This window comes from Zea mays, chromosome 3 (genome assembly GCF_902167145.1).
Source record: "Zea mays cultivar B73 chromosome 3, Zm-B73-REFERENCE-NAM-5.0, whole genome shotgun sequence".
Lineage (NCBI taxonomy): Eukaryota > Viridiplantae > Streptophyta > Magnoliopsida > Poales > Poaceae > Zea > Zea mays.
This window is the reverse complement of record NC_050098.1, coordinates 234,391,271-234,411,420: the sequence shown is the minus strand read 5'-3', so window position 1 is coordinate 234,411,420 and position 20,150 is coordinate 234,391,271. Positions and strand designations below refer to the sequence as shown.

The 20,150-nt window shown below is 49.1% G+C and overlaps 1 protein-coding gene across 2 annotated transcripts in view; it reads left to right on the top strand.

The window, feature by feature from the left end:
* Window positions 1-15,330, top strand: part of LOC100382339 (callose synthase 7) — a 68,028-nt gene extending 52,698 nt beyond the window's left edge. The window contains exons 38-41 of one of the 2 annotated variants that reach the window (XM_034059765.2): window positions 7,401-8,201; window positions 8,340-8,390; window positions 8,475-8,660; window positions 14,859-15,330. In XM_034059765.2, coding sequence (XP_033915656.1) covers window positions 7,401-8,201; window positions 8,340-8,390; window positions 8,475-8,660; window positions 14,859-15,104 — 1,284 coding nt within the window. In that variant the 3' untranslated portion in view covers window positions 15,105-15,330. The remainder of the gene's footprint in view (window positions 1-7,400; window positions 8,202-8,339; window positions 8,391-8,474; window positions 8,661-14,858) is intronic. The other variant, XM_034059766.1, reaches the window with a different exon arrangement.
* The last annotated feature ends 4,820 nt before the right edge of the window (window positions 15,331-20,150 follow it).

The window sequence follows — 20,150 nt, the reverse complement described above, 5'->3', positions numbered from 1 at the left end:
TGGTTGTGGGGATTCCAGGGCCTCTAGACGCACCGAGAGAGATGCCACCTGCTAGGTAAGGTCGCCCAATGCCTTGGTAATGGGATCCAATGGTGACTCATTGGAACCTGGCTTTTCCGATACTTGATGTTAAGGTGGCGGCTAGGGTTGAGGGGGCGTGAAGGGGCCAACCAGGGGTTTTGACCACGACCGAGCAAGAGGGAAGGGTTTTCCTTCTTAATTCTTGCTTAATTAGATCGATACATCTCCTCTGTTATATATAGAGGTTTAATTGACCCCTTAGCAAACAATTCTTATCTCTGCTAACCTAGGCCCGATAGCCCCATTGCATACGCCTCTAACAAAAGATCACACTATCAAAATTTCTTCCTTTTATGTAAAAAGTAAAGAGAGCTCTACAAGAATTTAAAGAAAACCTAAACTACAAGGTTTTTTTTGCAATTAAAGGGGAAAAAGAAATATAATACTGAGCTATCCCTGCTGTTGGAATAGAAAGAGTTGATCTGACCTTATGTCATTGTTTCCAGATCAACATCATGCTGAATTGTGAATTTTGATAGTCTTAGCCTGATGGTCGCCCTTCCGTCTCCTAGCCTTCCGTCTCCCGCCTCTCCGTCTTCCGCCCCTGTCCCTTCCCCTCCCGGCGCCAACCCCTCCACCAGCCTCACGCCGGCATCTACCCCGGACCCGGCGGCCACCCCGTCGTCTTCCACCCCACTGGCGTCGGGACTCGATGCTCCTTGCCGCCCAACTTCCCATGCGGCCAAGACATCTTCCACTCCCGGCGTCATCATCCACCACAGCCCCTGCCGGTCTTCACTCCGAAGCCGGCGACCACCTCCGCCCACCACGTTCCGGCGCCAGGATCCTCTGCCCACTACGTTACGGCTTCCCAGACTGGATGCTCAAAATCCCAGATATGGACCGACACTAGTGACTACTCGTTATCCTCTGGTGGCTCCAGTCTAGCACCGGGTTCCTACAAAGGGGCTGTGTTGTCCTGCTCCAGGAGCACAGTTCCCCATTCTACGTCGGGCGCACGATCGCCAAACGACTGTAGACGACGGTCTGTAGACGCGCGTAGGTGTCGTGCCAGAAAAAGCCTTTTGTGAATCTAGACCCTGCTGCGGGCGGGTGGCAGTTGGTAAAGAGTAGGAGAGCGCGACGTTCTGAGCAGGTTTCTCGTCGTAGGTCCCTAGTGGATCTCCGAGGACGATGCTTTAATTGTTTGTCCTTCTCCCACCGTGCTTCTTCTTGCTGGCGGCCTACTCGCTGCTTCAGGTGTTTCAAGTCTGGCCACCGTGCGGCTCTGTGCTCGGTTCAGACTGTAGCTGTGAAGAAGGCGGCAGGGCAGCAGCGTGACCAACAAGGGTTGCGTGTTCCGGTGTGGCAGCGGCTGTCCGGAATGGAAGGCTCTGGTCATCAGGATCTCCAGCGTAAGGGATCTGTGTGGAGGCGGATCACCACGTCACAGTCGGCAACAAGGACTGAGAGTTCCACACCGTCGGCTCTGATGGCTGCTTCTAGTGGTGCAACTGCCCCGGAGTTGCGCAACATGAGGAAGAGGCGACATGCCAAGAGCCGGAGGGGAGCTGTGGAGCAGGCGCTTCTTCCGCTTCCTCCTTCGGACCATGATGCCCCTTTGGTAATGCAGGAGGAAGCTGGAAGTGATGAATCATCTGTGGAGCCTACTTGCGTTCTAGAACTCTCTATTGGTATGGCCCAAGAGGAAGTGGCACTCCGACGAGCTCTGTACGTCATGGTGGTTGGCACAAGACCAAAGGTTCTTGGCGCTGAGGTTGTGGAGGAAGTGGCGCGTTGCTTTGGCATTGATGCAGATTCATTGGCAATTCACCAAGCCATGCCCGAGGACTTTCTGCTATTCCTCCCTGACGAAGACACCGCCTCAAGGGTTCTCAATGAAGGCAAAGTTTTCAGAGGGCTTCGTTTCAACTTGCAGTTCAAGCGGTGGTCGCGGTTTACACATGCAACGGCGGGGGCTCTTCCATTTCTGGTCGACGTTCAGATTTGGGGGATCCCGGCTCATGCATGGGCAAGATCTACGGCGGAGCACCTCCTACATGATTCTTGTTTGGTTTCAGATATCCATCCTGCCACAACTTTGAAGTCAGACCTCTCTTCCTTCAAGCTGAGGGCTTGGTGTTTTGACCCAAAAAAACTCCACTGAGACATGAAGCTCTACATCGCTGAGCCTGGGATGGTGACAAGTGAGAAGCGGTGCTTGTCATACGATATTAGTATGGCGGCCATTCCGGTTGATGCTTCATCGGGGGCTGAGGACTCTCCTCCCCCCCCCCCCACCGGCTGATGGCAAGCATCCAGATGGAGACGATGAACGCCATCGACCGGACTCCCCGCCTCGGCATCCTCGTAAAGGCGCTGGACAGCGGCGATCAATTCATCTTCGTTTGGGTCCACAACAGACAGAGGGATGTGGATGGGTCGCTGCGACGCTTAGGAACGCAGATCCATTCATGCCAAGCGCTTCGGGATGTGATGGGCTTGAATTGCACCCTGAGACTGGGCCACTGGACCTGGCTTTTCATGCTTCACCCCTGCATGACATCATGAGTGCGGGGCTGTTTGAGCTGAATGGGCCAGGATCGCCCCAGTCTAGACTTGTATCGGGTTCTGGGAACATTACTGGAGGCGACATGTTGAAGAAGAAGCACAGTCAAGTTGACATCGTTGCTGATTTCGCTGATGGATCAAGTGGGCAGCATAGTAATGGTTTTGATGGGCTCGAGATGCGCTCTGGTACTGGGCCGCTGGACCTGGCTATTCACGTTCCACCCCAACACAATGCCATGTGTGCGGGGTTGCTGGAGCTGAGTGGAGCAGGTTCGCCCCAGGCTAGACTGGTTTGGGGGACTGCAGACACTACTGGAACAGCATCGCCCCAAATTCACAATGGGCCGCTGGAGCTGGCCCAGTTCTGCCCACCTTTAATTCCTTTCCCCCAAACTGAACGTCCTCTGAAAGTCTATTACAGAAAGAAAAAAGGAAACAAACAAAGGCTCATGGAGGAGTCTCAGGAGTCTGCAACTGGACACAATACTCATACAAAATCTCTACAGCAAAATCAGGATCAGTGTGGAGGAACTGGGGATACATCTGAAATCTCTGTGCGTGTTGACTTCTTCAAAAAAATTACTCGTCACATCTCCAACTTGCTGCCGACTCCTAGCAATGACAACCTTTCAGTCAAGAACAGGGGAAGAAATTTGGCCTTGCATAATTCAGCTCCGCGTCGTAGCCGCCGGGTCGCTGGAGTTGGGGTAGAATTCAACATTCAAGAACTGGGCAGAAGATCTACAAAAAGAGTAATGAAAGCTTTAAAAGTAGTTGGAGAATTGGAGGATATTAACCAGCAAGCTATGGAGGATTATGCTAAGCTTTTCGTGCATCCTCTCTCCCAAACCCACGTGGAAGCTTTGGCGGCCCTGTTTGGATGGTCTGTTCCAGTAGATTTCAGCACAGATTAGCAGAGTGAGGACATTTAAATGTAATCCTTTTGTTGTTCAGCTTTGGTTGTTCTTCCTGTATTAATGGATCCAGAAAAAATCTTGATTTGGACTGTAAGGGGTTTAAACTCCTCTGCTCGCCAGAATTCGGTTAGGGAGTTGGTGTCCTCTTCACGAGCGGACATTGTGTGTGTTCAAGAAACAAAATTAACTGAAGTCCCGCGACGAACCTTGTTGTCCATGCTTGGATCAGATTTTTCAAATTTTCTGGTTCTACCTTCTCTTGGAGCTAGTGGTGGGATTTTAGTTGCCTAGAAACATCATCTGGGGAGCACAGGTCTTAACAGAATTGATGATCACGGTATCTCAGTCCAGTTCTGCACACAAGAGGGGCAAGCCTGGTGGCTAACTTGTGTATATGGACCGCAGAGTAGTGAAGAAAAAGTTCAGTTTCTGCAGGAACTAAGAAATGTCAGAGCAGCTTGTTTTGGTCCATGGATAATTGCAGGGGACTTCAATCTCATCTACAAAGCTGAAGACAAAAACAATTCTAATCTTAATCGTGCAATGATGGGTCGTTTTAGAAGGACCATTGATGATTTATCTCTTAAGGAGATCCCCCTTCATGGACGCAAATACACATGGTCCAACCAGCAAAACATACCTACCTTGGTGAAGCTGGATAGAGTCATGTGTTCTACTGATTGGGAGGACTTGTTCCCTAATGTTATGCTGCAGAGTTCAGCTTCTGAAGTGTCTGACCACTGCCCTTTACTGCTTGGACTTCGGGATAACAGGTCAGGTAAGCGAAGATTCCATTTTGAATCTTTCTGGTCCTTTTGGATTCCAGGAGGCTGTTCAGGATGCATGGAACTCACTTCCTGCTTTGGAGTGTCCTTTCCAGGCTCTAGACATGAAATTTAAGGCGACAGCAAAAGGATTGCAAAGCTGGAGCGATAGTAGAGTGGGACACGTGAACTCCCAGCTTGCCCTTGCTCGTGAGGTGCTGCATAGGTTGGAGATTGCACAAGATGCTCGGTCCTTATCGCTAAGTGAAATTTGGCTCAAAAATAAATTGAAGCACTCCCTTGGACTTGCCTCATTAAAGCGCACCATCGCCCGTCTAAGATCTAAAGTTTCTTGGCTCAAAGAAGGTGATGCTAATACAAAATTGTTTCATATGCATGCCCGTCACCGGAAAAGAAAAAATTGTGGCAAGATTGGTTGCTGACAACCAGGTTTTCACTGGACATAATGAGAAGGCCATTCTAATGGATCAATTCTATTCCAATCTGCTGGGTGTCAGCATTGACAGAGATTGCTCTGTCAATCTTGAAGCTGTGGGAGTTCCGACCTTTGATTTTATTGGAGAAAGAAGTGTGGGAAACAGTTAAATTGCTGCCTTCAGATAAGGCTCCGGGTCCTAATGGTTTCACAGGAGGATTTTATAAGGCCTGCTGGTCTATAATTAAAGTGGATATAATGGCAGCAGTTTCAGCAGTTTGGAGCAGGAGATTTGCGCAGTTCAATAGGCTGAACACAGCATACATCACATTGATCCCAAAGAAGGAGGGGGCTGATCAAGTAAAAGACTTCAGACCAATTAGCCTGGTGCATAGCTTCGCAAAATTGATCACCAAGCTGCTAGCTAATGGCCTAGCTGGAAGGTTAAATGAGATGATTTCACCCATTCAAAGTGCTTTTATAAAAGGTCGTTTTATTCAGGATAACTACATGTTAGTTCAGCAAACTGCTAGGTTCCTCCATCAACGAAGACAGGCCCATTTGCTTCTGAAATTGGACATCACAAAAGCCTTTGATTCTGTCTCCTGGCCTTCTCATAGAGGTATTACAAAGGATGGGATTTGGACAGATTTGGAGGGATATTCTATGTGGGCTGCTTGCAACCTCTTCCACTCAAGTGATGGTAAATGGGTTTCCGGGCAAACATACTGTTCATCGTCAAGGACTACAACAGGGTGACCCCCTCTCACTGATGCTCTTCATTGTAGTCATGGATGTGCTTGGGCGAATGGTCACTGCAGCTGAAGGGGCAGGACTTCTTCAACCCCTTGCTACAAGATATGTGCATCACCGAGTCTCTATGTATGCTGATGATGTAGTCCTCTTCTTGCGACCAGCTACCGAAGATATAGCAACCATAGTGGATATTCTTCACCTATTCGGCGAGGCTTCCGGGCTGCATAATAATGTCCAGAAATCTAATGTATATCCCATTTGTTGCGACGAGAGTGACATTGCAGTTGTGCAAGGTTTGCTGCCGTGTGGAATTTCGTCCTTCCCCTGTAAATATCTTGGACTTCCATTAACGCTACGAAATATAACCAAGGAACAGGCGCAACCAATTATCGACAAATTTGCAAATCAGCTTCCTGGATGGAAGGCAGACTTGATGACAAGGGCTGGGAGAACAGTTCAAGTGCGGTTTGTGCTTACTGGGATGCTCATCTACTTAGCAATGGCAATTGATCTCCCAACTTATATCACAAAAGCAATCGATAAAATCCGAAGAGGCTTTCTTTGGAGAGGTCGCAAAGAGATAAATGGGGGGCATTGCCTTGTTTCTTGGAGCAAAGTTTGTCGGCCTCTTGATTTGGGTAGTCTTGGTATTTCAAGCATTAAGGAGCTGAGTTGGGCGTTGCGGATGCGTTGGTTATGGCTGCAAAAAACGGAGCCTAATCGACCTTGGTCATCCTTGACTATCCAAGTTCCGGACAAGGTCCAGGCCGTCTTCAGTATGGCGATGCAAACGGAAGTTGGGAATGGTGCTAATACTCTTTTTTGGAAGGATCGATGGATTCAAGGACAGAGGGTGGCAGATATTGCGCCAAGACTTCTTCAAGTTGTTCCGAAAAGAAAAATCAATACAAGGACAGTGCAAGAAGCTATAACTGGAAGAGCATGGATGTCGGATATTCGAGGGGCCCTATCTGTGGGGGCAATTGTTGATTATCTTCACCTCTGGAACTTACTGTTAACTGCTGAATTAAGGCCGAATGTTGAAGATAAGCACATTTTTAGGCTGGCTGCCAATGGAAAATATTCAGCGAATCTGCCTACGAGGGGTTTTTCATTGGCTCGATTCCTTTTGAACCGTATGAGAGGATATGGAAAACCTGGGCGCCTCCTAAATGTCGGTTTTTTCTGTGGTTAGTTGCTCAAAAAAGGTGTTGGACAGCTGATCGTCTTGCAAAAAGAGGATTGGATCACCCTGATAGCTGCCCTCTTTGTGAACAAGAAAGTGAAACAATAGACCATCTTCTAGTCTCTTGTGTTTTCTCAAGGGAGCGCTGGTTCCTTTTGTTGAGACAATTTGGACTGCATACTCTGTCCCCTCAACCAGAAAATGATAGTTTCCTGGACTGGTGGAGGACAATAAGTGAAATGGCAGCTGGACAAATGAAGATGGGGATTAACTCCCTTGTTTTGCTTGGTGCATGGACCTTATGGAAGCACCGTAATCAGTGTGTCTTCGAGGGCGGCAATCCGAGTGTTGCTGCTGTTCTGGAGTAGGTTGGAGAAGAGCGAAGGTTGTGGGAGATGGCAGGGGCTAAGGGGCTTATTTTCCTAGCAGCTAACCTTTCTCATGGCTAATTTCTGTTCAAGGGTTTGGTGTTTTATTTTTAGGGGTTTAAACCTCAGTGTTATGGTTTGTAAGGGCTTCGGCCCGACTTTTTTCTTCTTAAATATAATGATATGCAGCTATCCTGCATATTCGAGAAAAAAACATATGTTCAAATTGTTCCTGAGTGTTTATTTATTATCGATAAAGACTGTGTTTTAGTGTCATTGTGCAAAATTAAAGTGCCATGATTGAGAGAGTTTAAAACTTGTATCCAAGTGATGTATGCACCCCTATGTTTTATGATACTGATCCGTAGCTCCTTGTTTCAGGTTACTGTACTTACTGTCTATGTGTTTTTATATGGGAGGCTTTATCTGGTTATGAGTGGTCTGGAAAAGTCTATTATGCTGGATCCACGAAATCAGCAGAATGTCAAGGCTCTCGAAAATGCACTGGCTTCACAGTCTATTTTCCAGCTAGGTCTGCTGCTTGTCCTCCCTATGGTCATGGAAGTTGGCTTAGAGAAAGGGTTCCGCACAGCATTAGGAGAGTTTGTAATCATGCAGCTTCAGTTGGCATCTGTGTTCTTCACATTCCAGCTTGGCACCAAAACCCACTACTATGGGAGAACAATACTCCATGGTGGTGCAAAATACAGACCAACAGGTCGTGGATTCGTTGTGTACCATGCAAAGTTTGCTGAAAATTACCGTATGTACTCCCGTAGCCACTTTGTTAAAGGACTGGAACTCTTGATACTTTTGGTTGTATATCTAGTCTATGGAAGTTCCTATCGCAGCTCAAACATATACCTATTTGTCACCTGCTCCATATGGTTCCTTGTTGCTTCATGGCTCTTCGCGCCATTTATCTTCAATCCATCATGCTTTGAATGGCAGAAGACTGTTGAGGACTGGACAGATTGGAGGAAGTGGATGGATAACAGAGGGGGAATTGGCATGTCTGTGGAACAAAGCTGGGAAGCCTGGTGGGTAACTGAGCAAGATCACCTCAGGAAGACTAGCATCCGAGCTTTTGTGTTGGAAATCATCCTTTCACTTCGATTTTTGATCTACCAGTATGGCATTGTCTACCATCTGAACATAGCAGATCACCACAAAAGCATTATGGTAACCTTCCCTTCTTAATATATTGGGGCGCAGTTCTCCTGCGCTTTTCGAGAAAAAAAACTGTCCAAAGATGATCTGGTTTCTCTCTTTTATAATCTTTACCTGTTACCTTTATGTCATGCCATTTTTTATTTCTAGGTATATGGAGTATCATGGGTGGTTATGCTCCTTGTTCTTGTAGTGCTGAAGGTAAGACTATAGCCTTTCATTTGAAAATCTAGCTATCTTCTGTGCTTAAATTCTTACTGACTGCATGTTCTTCCTTTTATTTAGATGGTTTCAATAGGGCGGCAGAAATTTGGAACAGACCTACAGCTTATGTTCCGCATTCTCAAGGGCCTTCTCTTCCTTGGTTTTGTCTCTGTGATGGCAGTCCTATTTGTCGTCTTACACCTTACTATTTCTGATGTCTTCGCTAGTATCCTTGGATACTTGCCTACTGGATGGTGTCTTCTTCTGGTGAGTGAAGCACTCCATTTACTAAGATGTTTGGTACTTAAGGTTTTTCATGTATGAAAAACTATTTAAAAGCTGAAACAACATTCCAACGGTCCAACCTGCACAAAAATGGATGGCGCCAAATAAAAAAATAGAGAAATAAAAAAACCTTAGCCGGTAAAGTGTAAGGCGAGACGCCTTAATTATATAGATAAATAAAAAAATTAGTCCAAATATTATTTAAATATCACTAATTTGAAAGGTAATAAGCAAGCTAGCACAACTGTAAGGCCTAGTAGAAGAGTGAAACAGGAAAAAAGAAAAAGAAAAAAGAAAGAAACCCACAACCAGTCAGCCCATCTCAGCCCAACACAACAATTTTAGAGTTAAAACCTCACCATTCACCTTAGCCGCCAGCCGCTTCTCCCTCTCCACAGCCCTCCTCCCCGCAGCTCTCCTTCCTCCGCTGCTAGCTGGCCCAGGCAATGTGTCGTGCCCTGCACGACGTCGTCGCCTCTTCCCCTCGCTGCCACCGCCTCTTCCCCTCGCCTTACTCTTGCAGGCAAGGCGATAGGATGCCTTGTATGTCCAAGCTTTTTTTTTCTTGAATACGCAGGAGAGTTATGTATCATCATATTAAAAAAGAAAAATGTTATGTTTAAAGGAACCTTGAAAAGTCCATACAAAACTCATGCCTTAAACTAGAAACTTTACCAAAGAAAAATGAAAATAACTGGACCCTTGACCTACTAGACCCAAAAAAATTGAGCTCACTGATTGAAAGGTTGGAACGCTAGGATGTTAGAGAGTCCACGGGGACGGGCTCCAGCCCTACACCAAAGGTGGAGCTCATCATTGATCCCATTGATGACCACACTAGTGCTAGGCTAGGCACCATTGAAAACACACCGATTAGGATGATTCTAAATGGTCCAAGCCCCCAATATGATTAGCGAATTCAACCCATTAATCAGCCCCTTATTTGTTGGTCCAGCAAGGGCCAAAATAGCTCCTTCCCACCATTCATCAAAGGAAGAAGAATCATGTCTGGGAGTAAGGTGCTGCAGACCGACAGAACGCAGGGTGATGAACCAGACTTCCCATGTGACAACGCAACTAACTAACAGATGGTTCAAGGTCTCCTCTTGGTCACATAGCAAACATCGTTGTGGGTGAGCCAAGCCTTTCTTAGCTAGCCTGTCAGCAGTCCAGCATCGACCATGGGCCACAAACCACATAAAAAATTACATTTTGTTAGACTGTGTGTGTGGGCCGGCACCACAGTTAGGCTACCGACCCATTAGAGTTAGGGTTAAGTCTCTATATATATGTAACCCCTTCTCTATGCAATATATTAAAACAGTTAGGTTTCTTTTATGGTATCAGATTAGGGTTTCCTTCCACCCTACCAGCCGCCACCTCACAACCCACGACTGCCGCCAGCGGCAGCAAAGTTCCGACCGCCCCTGTCGTCCCCGAGAGGCTCCTCCATCGCCCTCGGGGGCGGCACCCCCATCCCGGTTGCCGGTGCCGCCGAACCTCCCTGCACCGGTCGTGCGCTCCCCCTCCCTCCCCTCCGCCGCCGCGAGCAGGCGTGCAGGCACGAGCCGCTGCATCGCAGCGGCGGGCGCGCGGGCATGAACACCACTGCCACTCGGGTGCGCAAGTGCGCGGACGCCGCTGCCGCACCCTAGCTCAACGGCGCGCCATTGCCGCCGGAGGTGCCCCTCCCCGCTACGGCCTCCTCGCCTCTGACCTTCCCTAGGCGGGCTCCCCTCCCTGTGGACGGCCCTCCCCTGCGTCGTCGTCCTCAATCCGGCCTAGGCGACCGCGCCCTCCTCGACGTTCGCGCTGGCACTTCGGGCGGCTCTTCGCGCTACAGGCCACACCCGCGGCACCCCAGCCCGACCCCTTCCTCTCCTATCCCTGCCTCAGGCCAGCAGCACGTGCACGTGATGGCCACCTTCCACTACCCTAGTGTCAGCCAATTCCTCTCTGCCCGCTGACGCCCAGCAGCGCCCTGTGTGGCTCCTTCAAGCTTCTCCCGTTGTCGGCGTCCAACCGCCCTGTCAGGCCCGGCGCAGGCCCCTACCCGGCTAGAACCGCCCTGTCGCCCTTCCCCCCCCCCTTCGTCACATTCGTTGGATTCATCACTGTCATGGCTTTCCCGGTCGGATCAACCTCTGTCGCGACCTTCCCGGCTAGATCCGTCCTCCCTTTGGCTGGATCGTCGTCTTCATGGCTGGATTCGTCGTTGTCATGGCTTTCTCGACTGGATCCGTCGATACCCCTTCTTTTCTGCCGCGGGCGCAGCCACATTGTCCGGCGCAGACGCGTGTGCTGCCGCTGGCCTCCCTTGCGAGGCTCCTCGACGACCGGTCGCAGAACGAAGCAAGAAGGCCCTGAGGTTTCTGCTGTCCTTTTGTGTCGCCTCGCCGACCGTTGACGCTCGAACGTCAACCCCTCCCGAAGAACAGACTACTGCTGCGTGTCTCCCGACCACGGCCACCTCGACTTCGGCTACCTCGGCATCCAGGGGCTATTGTCTTCTCGAAGTCCACACCGGTCTGTACTCTAGCCGCAACATTCGCACCCTCACGACGCTGCGACTACGGGGTGATTTGAACCCGTCGGCTCCTACCTTCGGCTTCTACTACAGTCTCATCGTGTTCGGTGCCCCCGTTGCGTCTGCAGGAGGATGTTAGACTGTGTGGGGGGCACCACAGTTGGGCTACCGGCCCATTAGAGTTAGGGTTAAGTCTCTATATATATGTAACCCCTTCTCTATGCAATATATTAAAACAGTTGGGGTTCTTTTACATTTTCCAGGTGCCCAGCTCTTCCATATCCTCTTCTAAGGACTAAAAATTGTTGATCCTATGAAGAACCCAGCATAAGCAGATTTTGCAAAATATATTCCAGAATTTGAGAGTAGCCATATATGTTTGTCCTCCTGATCTGGATACAAAGACCATTCCGCAATAAGGTCCCAGACCTTATGAACTTCAGTCAAGACCCTTACAGTTATAGCTCCTTTTCTATCTTGCACCCAGTTCCCTGTAGATAGAGCCTCGAAGACAGACCTCTTTTTGGCCCTAGTGTAGACCAACCTGGATAGGCGAGGTGCCCATTGGTGCAAACTCTGGCCATCTATCCAATTATCTGTCCAAAACATAGTGTTTTTCCATTGCCCACCACAGAAGAAACTATCGCTGAGAAGAACGCATGAACAATATGATGAGCATGTATTTTGAAGGATGCCCATGGTCGAACGTGCTCAGTTTTTTGGAGCCAAAGCCAGCGCAATTTAAGGGCCCAACTCATCTGCTTCAGACTTGAGATGCCCAATCCACCCAATTCTTTTGATCTAGTGACCTTGCTCCAGGCCACCGAACAATGCCCTCCAAATACCTCTTTTCTTCCCCTCCAAAGAAAACCTCTTTTAATTTTGTCAATAGCCTTAAGATCCCAAGAAGGAAGGTCCAATGCCATTGCTAAGTATATCATCATTGAAGTGAGGGTGGCCTGCACAAGAATTAATCTTCCGGATTTGGTCAACAACTCAGCCTTCCAACCCGGGAGCCGATCAGCAATCCTATCAATGAATTGATGGATGTGCTGCTTATTGAGTCTCCTTACCGATAAAGGCACTCCCAAGTACTCCCTCCCTTTTTTATATATGACGTTTTCTAGTTCAAAAATGAACTATTTTTTTATAGAACTCGCAGGAGAACTGCGCATCTTATATATTAGAGAGAAAAAGAAACCCTACAAAAGATATGTTGCTGAGCAAATCTCCCAAAGACCCACATTAACCCGAAGGTAATTACAAATTGGTACTGAAACTTGACCCGACCTCGCCCACAGCAGCAACTAAGCCCATGCTCCCAATCTCCTTAGCTCCAGCTATTGCCCAGCTAACGCACTCATCCGAGAAACACCTAAAAATCCTAGGCAATGATGGAGGCTCCCCATGAAACACTGCTCTGTTTCTCTGGAACCATAGGCACCAAGCCTCCAGGATGATCAGAGAGTTAAGCCCCTTTTTCCTGGTCTTGATAACCCTTAGACTCACCTTTCCCCACCAGTCTGCAAAAATCTCCTCATCAGCTGCCGGAGTGAGGTGCCCCAAGCCAATAGCAGCAAGGATTGTGTGTCAAAATTGTCGGGCAAAAATGCACGCAGTAAGGAGGTGCTGAATTGTCTCTTGGGCTTGATCACACATTGGGCAAACATATGGGTGTGGCAGCCCCCTCATCTGTAATCTGTCAGCTGTCCAACACTTGTTCCTTATTGCCAACCAAAGGAAAAACTTACATTTAGGAGGAGCCCAGGTCTTCCATAATCTCTTCCAAGGCTCAAAAACAATAGAGCCGAAGAAAAGGACATTGTAACAGGATTTAGAAGAAAACAGCCCTGATGCCCAGGAAATAGAATCAGATGTCTTTGTTAAGTCCAATTTCAGAAAAAGGCTGGCCACTTTTTTCCTGTGTAGTCATATATTTAGAAATGGAGGTAGTATTTGCATGGGAAAGTGGCAACAAGGCAGGGAAGAGGATTATGGATGTTATCTAAATTTTCCTCAGAGCATTGGATGGGGAAGACATTGCTCTTTTCCATGCCCGTTTTTATATGGTGATTTACAAGGGTGTCTATATGGTTATTCCACCTGGATTGTTGAAGCCTGGGGCACTAGGAAAGGTTTGTCGATTGAAAAAAAAACATTGGATGGTCTCAAGCAATCCCCACGAGCATGGTTTGATAGATTTCGGCGTGCACTCTGCGGTATGGGATACAAACAATTGAATGGTGATCACACTGTATTTTATCAACACTTTGGGCGTCGAATTGCAATTCTAGCTGTGTATGTGGATGATATTATCATCACAGGTGATGACGAGACTGATATCACGTCTAAAGGAGAATCTGAGTGACGGATTTTGAGGTTAAAGATCTTGGTCATCTCAAATACTTTCTTGGTATTGAGGTTGCTCGATCCCGACAAGGAATAGTTCTCTCTCAAAGGAAGTATATTCTAGACTTACTTGATGAAACAGGTATGCTTGGGTGTCGACCTGTGGCAATACCTATTGACTTGAATCACAAATCATGTGTGGAATCCGGTGATCATGTGAACAAAGAGAGTTACCAAAGACTTGTTGGTCAGCTTATCTACTTGTGTCATACAAGGTCTAATATCACATATGCTGTCAGTGTGGTAAGTCGATATATGCATGACCCCAGAAGTGGACATCTTGATGCAGTTTATCACATACTGCGATATTTAAAGTCTTGTCCTGGAAATGGAATGTTCTTTATGAGTCATGGTCATCGAAAGGTGGAAGGTTACTCTGATGCAGACTGAGCTAGTTGCCTTGATGATAGAAGGCCAACTTCAGGTTATTGTGTGTTTATTGGAAGAAATTTGGTATCATGGAGAAGCAAGAAACAATCAGTGGTATCTCGTTCCACTGTTGAGGCAGAATATAAAGCTATGTGACTTGTGGTATGTGAGATGCTATGGATAAAGAATCTCTTATCAGAGTTGAATGTATTGAGAAAAGGGCCTCTGTAGCTATGGTGTGATAATAAGTCAGCTATAAACATAGCTAATAATCCAGTTCAGCATGACAGAACAAAACATGTGGACATTGATCAGTTCTTCATCAAAGAGAAGTTAGATGGTGGTACTCTAGAGCTGAACCATGTAAGCTAAAAAGGTCAAATAGCAGATTGCTTAACTAAAGGGTTAGGAGTAAAAGAGTCATGTATTAATATTTGTCGCCCATCTTGAGGGGTTGTTGGGCCTTGTGTTTTGCTAGTGTAGGGTTTGACCCATTAGCATGTATGCATGTGTATTCTGTGTATACTCTAGAACACTCAGACTCCTAACCATACCATAGTGTGCTGCATGTCCAAGCGCATTACCGGCTTACCGCTTAAGTGTTGCTTAAGTGACGCCTTAATAACCTTGTCTGTTATGGAATTATTTAGAAAAAGAAATGCTCTAGTGTGCTGAGGCTACTGCAGGTGAGGCTATGTCAAAATAGTTCAATGCCACAATGATTAGAGAATGGATGAATCAGGAAGTGCATTGGTCAAGAACACGTTAGGTGGTTGTATCATTTTATAAGTACCAGTATTTATTTTTATTTTTTTAACAACTCATGTCATCTGTTTCAGTCTTACGTAATTATTTTTATGATTTCTTGCTTGCAGATTGGACAAGCATGCTCACCATTGATTAGGAGGACCCTGCTGTGGGACTCCATCATGGAGCTCGGAAGGTCATACGAGAATATAATGGGTCTCGTCCTCTTCCTGCCAATTGGTTTCCTGTCGTGGTTCCCCTTCGTCTCTGAATTCCAGACACGGCTGCTGTTTAACCAGGCATTTAGCCGGGGCCTCCAGATCTCAAGGATCCTTGCTGGTCAGAAGGATGTTAGCGAGTTCGAGTTCAAGTGACCAATTTCATCCCTCTTGCAAGCAAACCAAACTCACTTTCATGTATTTGTTTACGATGATCGATTTTGGGTGTCTGTACTCTAGTATATTTTCATCACGTTTACTACTATAATACTGTCTGTACTTGAGAATGTTTTGCCTCTGTAAACTGACATGTAGAATTTCTGTAATATATTTATGGAATTTGATAACTTCCATCCATGCACTGAACGCTTTGAATGGACCATTATTACTAAAGGGGTAACAAATTTATCATTGTAAGGTCAAACATGTTTGGGCTGGAAGTTTTGCTATTCAATACTCCAAACATGTTTGTAAGTGTTAGATACTCATTTAAGGTTTGGGGTTTTCTCACTGTAATTACCTTTGCACCCATTTGTAATGGGTCTAGCTCACTTAACTCAAATTTATTAATACAATGCACAACCCTAATCCAAGGTTAGGGTTTCTATACGGTATAGAGCTAGGATTAGTTTTCTCTCCCACCACCTCCCCCTAGCCGCCGCCGCCAACCTCCATGGCCTGGTCGCCACCGCTTCTCTCCCTCTCCCTCTGGTCGTTGTGGCCAGCCTCCCTGGTCTAGCTGCCGTCGCTCCTTCCCCCCCCCCACCCCACCACCACCTCCCTCCCTGCGCGCTAGCCCCTGTCCCCATGGCGGACCGCCACAGCGCCGCCCTCCTCTCACCGCCGTGGGCGTGGGTTTGCCCGCCTCCACCACTCCGGCCACTGTGGGTGTGGGCCCGCTCCACCTGACCGCCGCCACGTCCGCCATGGGCTCGGGGCCCCTTCCCCCAGTCGGCGTGGCCCCCAGCGTCGTCGGCTTCCTCCCCACCAGCGTCGTGCCCCTAGGCATCCTCCTCGCCGTGTCGTTCGCTTGGAGCATAGGGGGCTTCGTCCCCAACCCCCACACCAGCGTGCACGTCAGCCATGAGGCCCCATTCATCTCCGGCCTCGGACCCCTGCTGGCCACCCTCCCAGCTACTTAGTGACGCTCTCCATGTTCCCCACCGGGTTTTTCCACTCAACCCCGTGTGGACCGATGTTGTCGCGTCACTGTCGGCTTCTTCGCCTGTGTCTTCCATGCTCGCCGTGGCCATCGCCACCATCCAGGCGGTCATCGTCGTCTCCCAGGAACGACAGCGCACCGTGTCCCTGGCCCTGGAGCACGAGCATGCCATGGGTGCCATCCTGGCCGTCTAGATGGCCACCGTGCAGCGTCTCATCCTCGACCCTCCTCCAGCGGCCCTTGAGGCACCTCCTCCCACTCCCGAGGCCCTCCGAGCCTCTGGACTCGACGCCGACCACATCGTCGCCCTCCACGCACAAGCCACCGGCCTCCACAACATCCGGTCCCTCATGTCCATCGTCTTGGACCCGGCGTCCTCCCACTACCCTCATTGGTGGGGTCAGGTCCTCCTCACGCTTCAGCGGTATGCGCTCGCCGACCACGTCCTCGACGACATTGTCGCCCTGTCGTCTCCATCCTGGTACCTGATGGATAGTGTGGTGCTCTCGTGGCTCCACGGCACCATCATCGTCGAGCTACAAGACATCACCCACGACTAGGCGGACACAGGCCGTTAGGCGTGGCTCACCATCGAGGAACAGTTCCTCGGAAACCGGGATGCTCGGACCCTTCACCTCGACGCGCGGTTCCACCAGTTCTCTCACGGGGGCCTCTCTATGGGGGTACTGCCGCTAGATGAAGGGCCTAGAGGTCCCTCCGCGACCTCGGTGAGCCGATGGCTGACTGCACCTTGGTGCTGAACCTCCTGCATGGCCTCAGCCCCCACTACGGGCACCTTAAGGTTCTGATCAAGAGGATCATGCCCTTTCCCACCTTCCATGACATGCGGAACGAGCTTCTTCTCGAGGAGCTCACCATGACGATTGAGGCTCCCGCTCTGGCCCCGGCACTCTACAGCGCCCCTCCTAGCGATCAGGCGTCTTCCGGGGGACATGCCCCTCATACTTCGTCGATTGAGGCCCCTGCTTGACCTCATGTCGTGGCCCCGGCAGCTCCTCGTTTGGCTGCCACCGCCGACGGAGGCCATCGCCCCCGCAAGGGCAGACGTGGGGTGGCAGCTCCACCCGTGGAGGTTCCACTGGTCAGGGTGGCGGTCAGGGCTGGCTGTCGTTCTATAACCCCTGGACCAGAACCATCTCCATGTGGCCGGGTCAGGCCCCAAGCGCTTCCCGTCCTCTGGCGCTGGATCTCCTGACTGCGCCCCCTACAGCGCACCTCCGCCGCCTACCTGCGACATGCCTTCATACGGCGTGCCCCCAACTATCGGTGTTTTGGGTCCGACCGTGCACCCGGGGTTACCCCTCAAGGTGCTTTTAGGAGTAGGACGATGTTACCGACTGTAGCTCGATAGTTCGTGCTGGGCGCACGAGAAATAGTGGACAATGGTGTACAGGTTCGGGCCGCTTTGAGATGCGTAACACCCTACGTCCTGGCGAGAGTGCTTTATGTGATGGGTTACAAGGGAATTCTCTAATACTGGAAAACGTAGAGATCAGGGTGGATGGCTAAGTAATGAGTGATTTATCTGAAGGGGTGCCCTCTAGGCCTTATATACTCGACCGTGGAGCATTACATGCAGATATGATAACAACGTGTGCCTAAGAAATAGTGAACCATCTGAGTCTATCCTCCTATAATTTAGCCGACCCATCCTCGCTTGGTTCCGTTGCATGGGGCTCCTGCGCGGGAAGGTCGGGTCACTGTTATGATTACTGCTCGGATTTGTTGGGCCGCCCGGGCTTGCTCCGACCCGGCCTTGTGCTAATCCGCTCCATTGGTCGTTCCTCCCAGGCCCACGAGGGGATGACCTTACGAATTGTGGGGCCCTTGGGCCTTTTGTGAGGTCTTTTATCCTTCTAGTGGACCCGGGGGATATCTGTCCCCCACAAGCCCCCGCTTTGGGTTGATTTTGAAATAAACGGCCCAAATATCCTAGGTCTAGCTTGCAGTCTTTGATTTTAGCAGTGAATGTTTTTGGAAATAAGTCTGCCGGGCTACTGCTTCTGAATTCTGAGTGATCCGGTTAAAACGATTTTTTTACTGTCTTCTTCTGCCATTATTCCTCAAAATTTGGTGTTCTGTCTCAGGTTCATGCTTCGGAGGTCAGCATTTTGTACTGTTGGACTTCAAACTTCATTGGGTGCACTGAAGGTGCACCCAATGGGTGTAGCCCCCGAGCTTTGAGTGGATTTTTGCAAACAATCCACTCGAAGGTCTTCACTTCAAGTATTATCAGAAATCACTTTTATCTTCCACTTGTACTTTTTCAGAGGTCAGCATTGTCTTAATTTTGCCTTATGCTTTAGAGGTCAGCATTTTGCTTCTTCGGGAATGATGATTTATTGGGTGCACCGAGGGTGCACCCAATGGGTGTAGCCCCCGAGCTTTGAGTGGATTTTTGAAAATAATCCACTCGAAGGTCTTCATTTCATGCCTTTTTCTGGGAATCATCCTTTTCTTTTGTCGAATGCTTTTAGAGATCAACATTATATTATTAACACTATGCTTTAGAGGTCAGCACACATTTTTGTCTTTGAGGCCGAGTACGCGATCTGCCCATATCTTGCTAGGTCCTGCAATTTATTTGATCTGCGACTGATTGGACGTTCGATAGATGGCCCTTGACTAGTCTTCATGTCACTTCGTGCTTTGATGCTTCTGTCGATTAGACTTGTACCTTATCGGCTATATTTGGCTTTCCTTTGATCCTTGCGGATATCTCTCTTCTGTCTTGGAGTATTCATTGCATATATTGTACGGATGTGACAGTTTTGGAAAATATACTGATAATTCCTGGGTGTCCCCCCCCCAATGGGTGTAGGCAAGGGACGGCTTGGTACGCTGAGCGTTTAGCAAACTGCTTCTGAGTAGTAACTTGATGTGACCGCGGGTGTAATCATATCGCCCGTGCAGTTGACTGGAGTCCCAATGGGTGTCGTGTTACGTGAAACGGCGTCAGCCGCCTGGCGTGTCTTCAGACGGTTTGAATTGCATATTGATTTTTTGCGACTGTTCGGTGGTCGTGGTAGGAGGTGAGTGGTTGCCTTCTTCTTCTATAAATAGTGTTCTTGCTTCTCCGGCATTTTCACATTTCTTGCTGCTGCTTGCTGTTTACTCTCCTCTTCTTCCTTCCACTCCACCATGGGCAAGAGCAAGAAAGGTGGTGGTTCTTCGCATCATTCCGGTGACAAGCGCAAGCGCGAGCCGACTCCTCCCTCGGAGGACTTCGGCGACTCAGAGTACTTGGAGGAGGAGTTCTCCTCCGAGTCCGAGGGCTCTCCGGCTCCTGCCTCTCCCCCGGCGTCGTCTGATGATTCAGACGACTCCCAGGGGATCGCCGCGGAGGTATGGACTTACATCCGGGCCGTCAAGCGCGTCGGGCTCGAGGGCTCGGATGAGTTAGAGTACTCCTCGGGCGAGGAGAACTCCTCCGACCCATCCGAGGAGGCCAGCGGCGGCGACGGCGGTGATGGCGACGACGACGGAGGCGACGGTGACGGCGGCGGCGATAGCGGCAAGGGCGGTGACGGCAACGGCAAGGGTGGCAGCGGCAACGGCAGCAGCAAAGGCAGCAACAAGGTCAATGGCTAGACGCCACTGGTTTTAGATGTTAGTGTAGATTAGTAGAAATAGTATTAGCAAAATAATGTAGTAGTAGCTAGTAGTATAGTTAGTGAAATGTAATGTAGTAGTAGGGAAGGCATCAGCTCATAATGAGTTGATTTGTAAGTTCGGTAACGCTTCCCTTATGAAGAATGATTTCGCCCCACTTCTGTGTGCATTATTTTGCCTTCAGGTCAGTCGTCGATCGTTTTAATATTTACCGCCAATGATGTTTTCTGTCTGCAACGCTTGAGTAGCAACTTGGAGTCATCGGGTCACGCTTCAGACCGCTTTATTTGCGACGTCAGTGCTTTGGTGGTAGCGGTCGAGTTATTATTGGCGATGTTGGCGCTTTTTGAAGTAATGACCGAGTGATAGCGGGTCACATCGGTGTTTTAGAAATAACGACCGAGCGG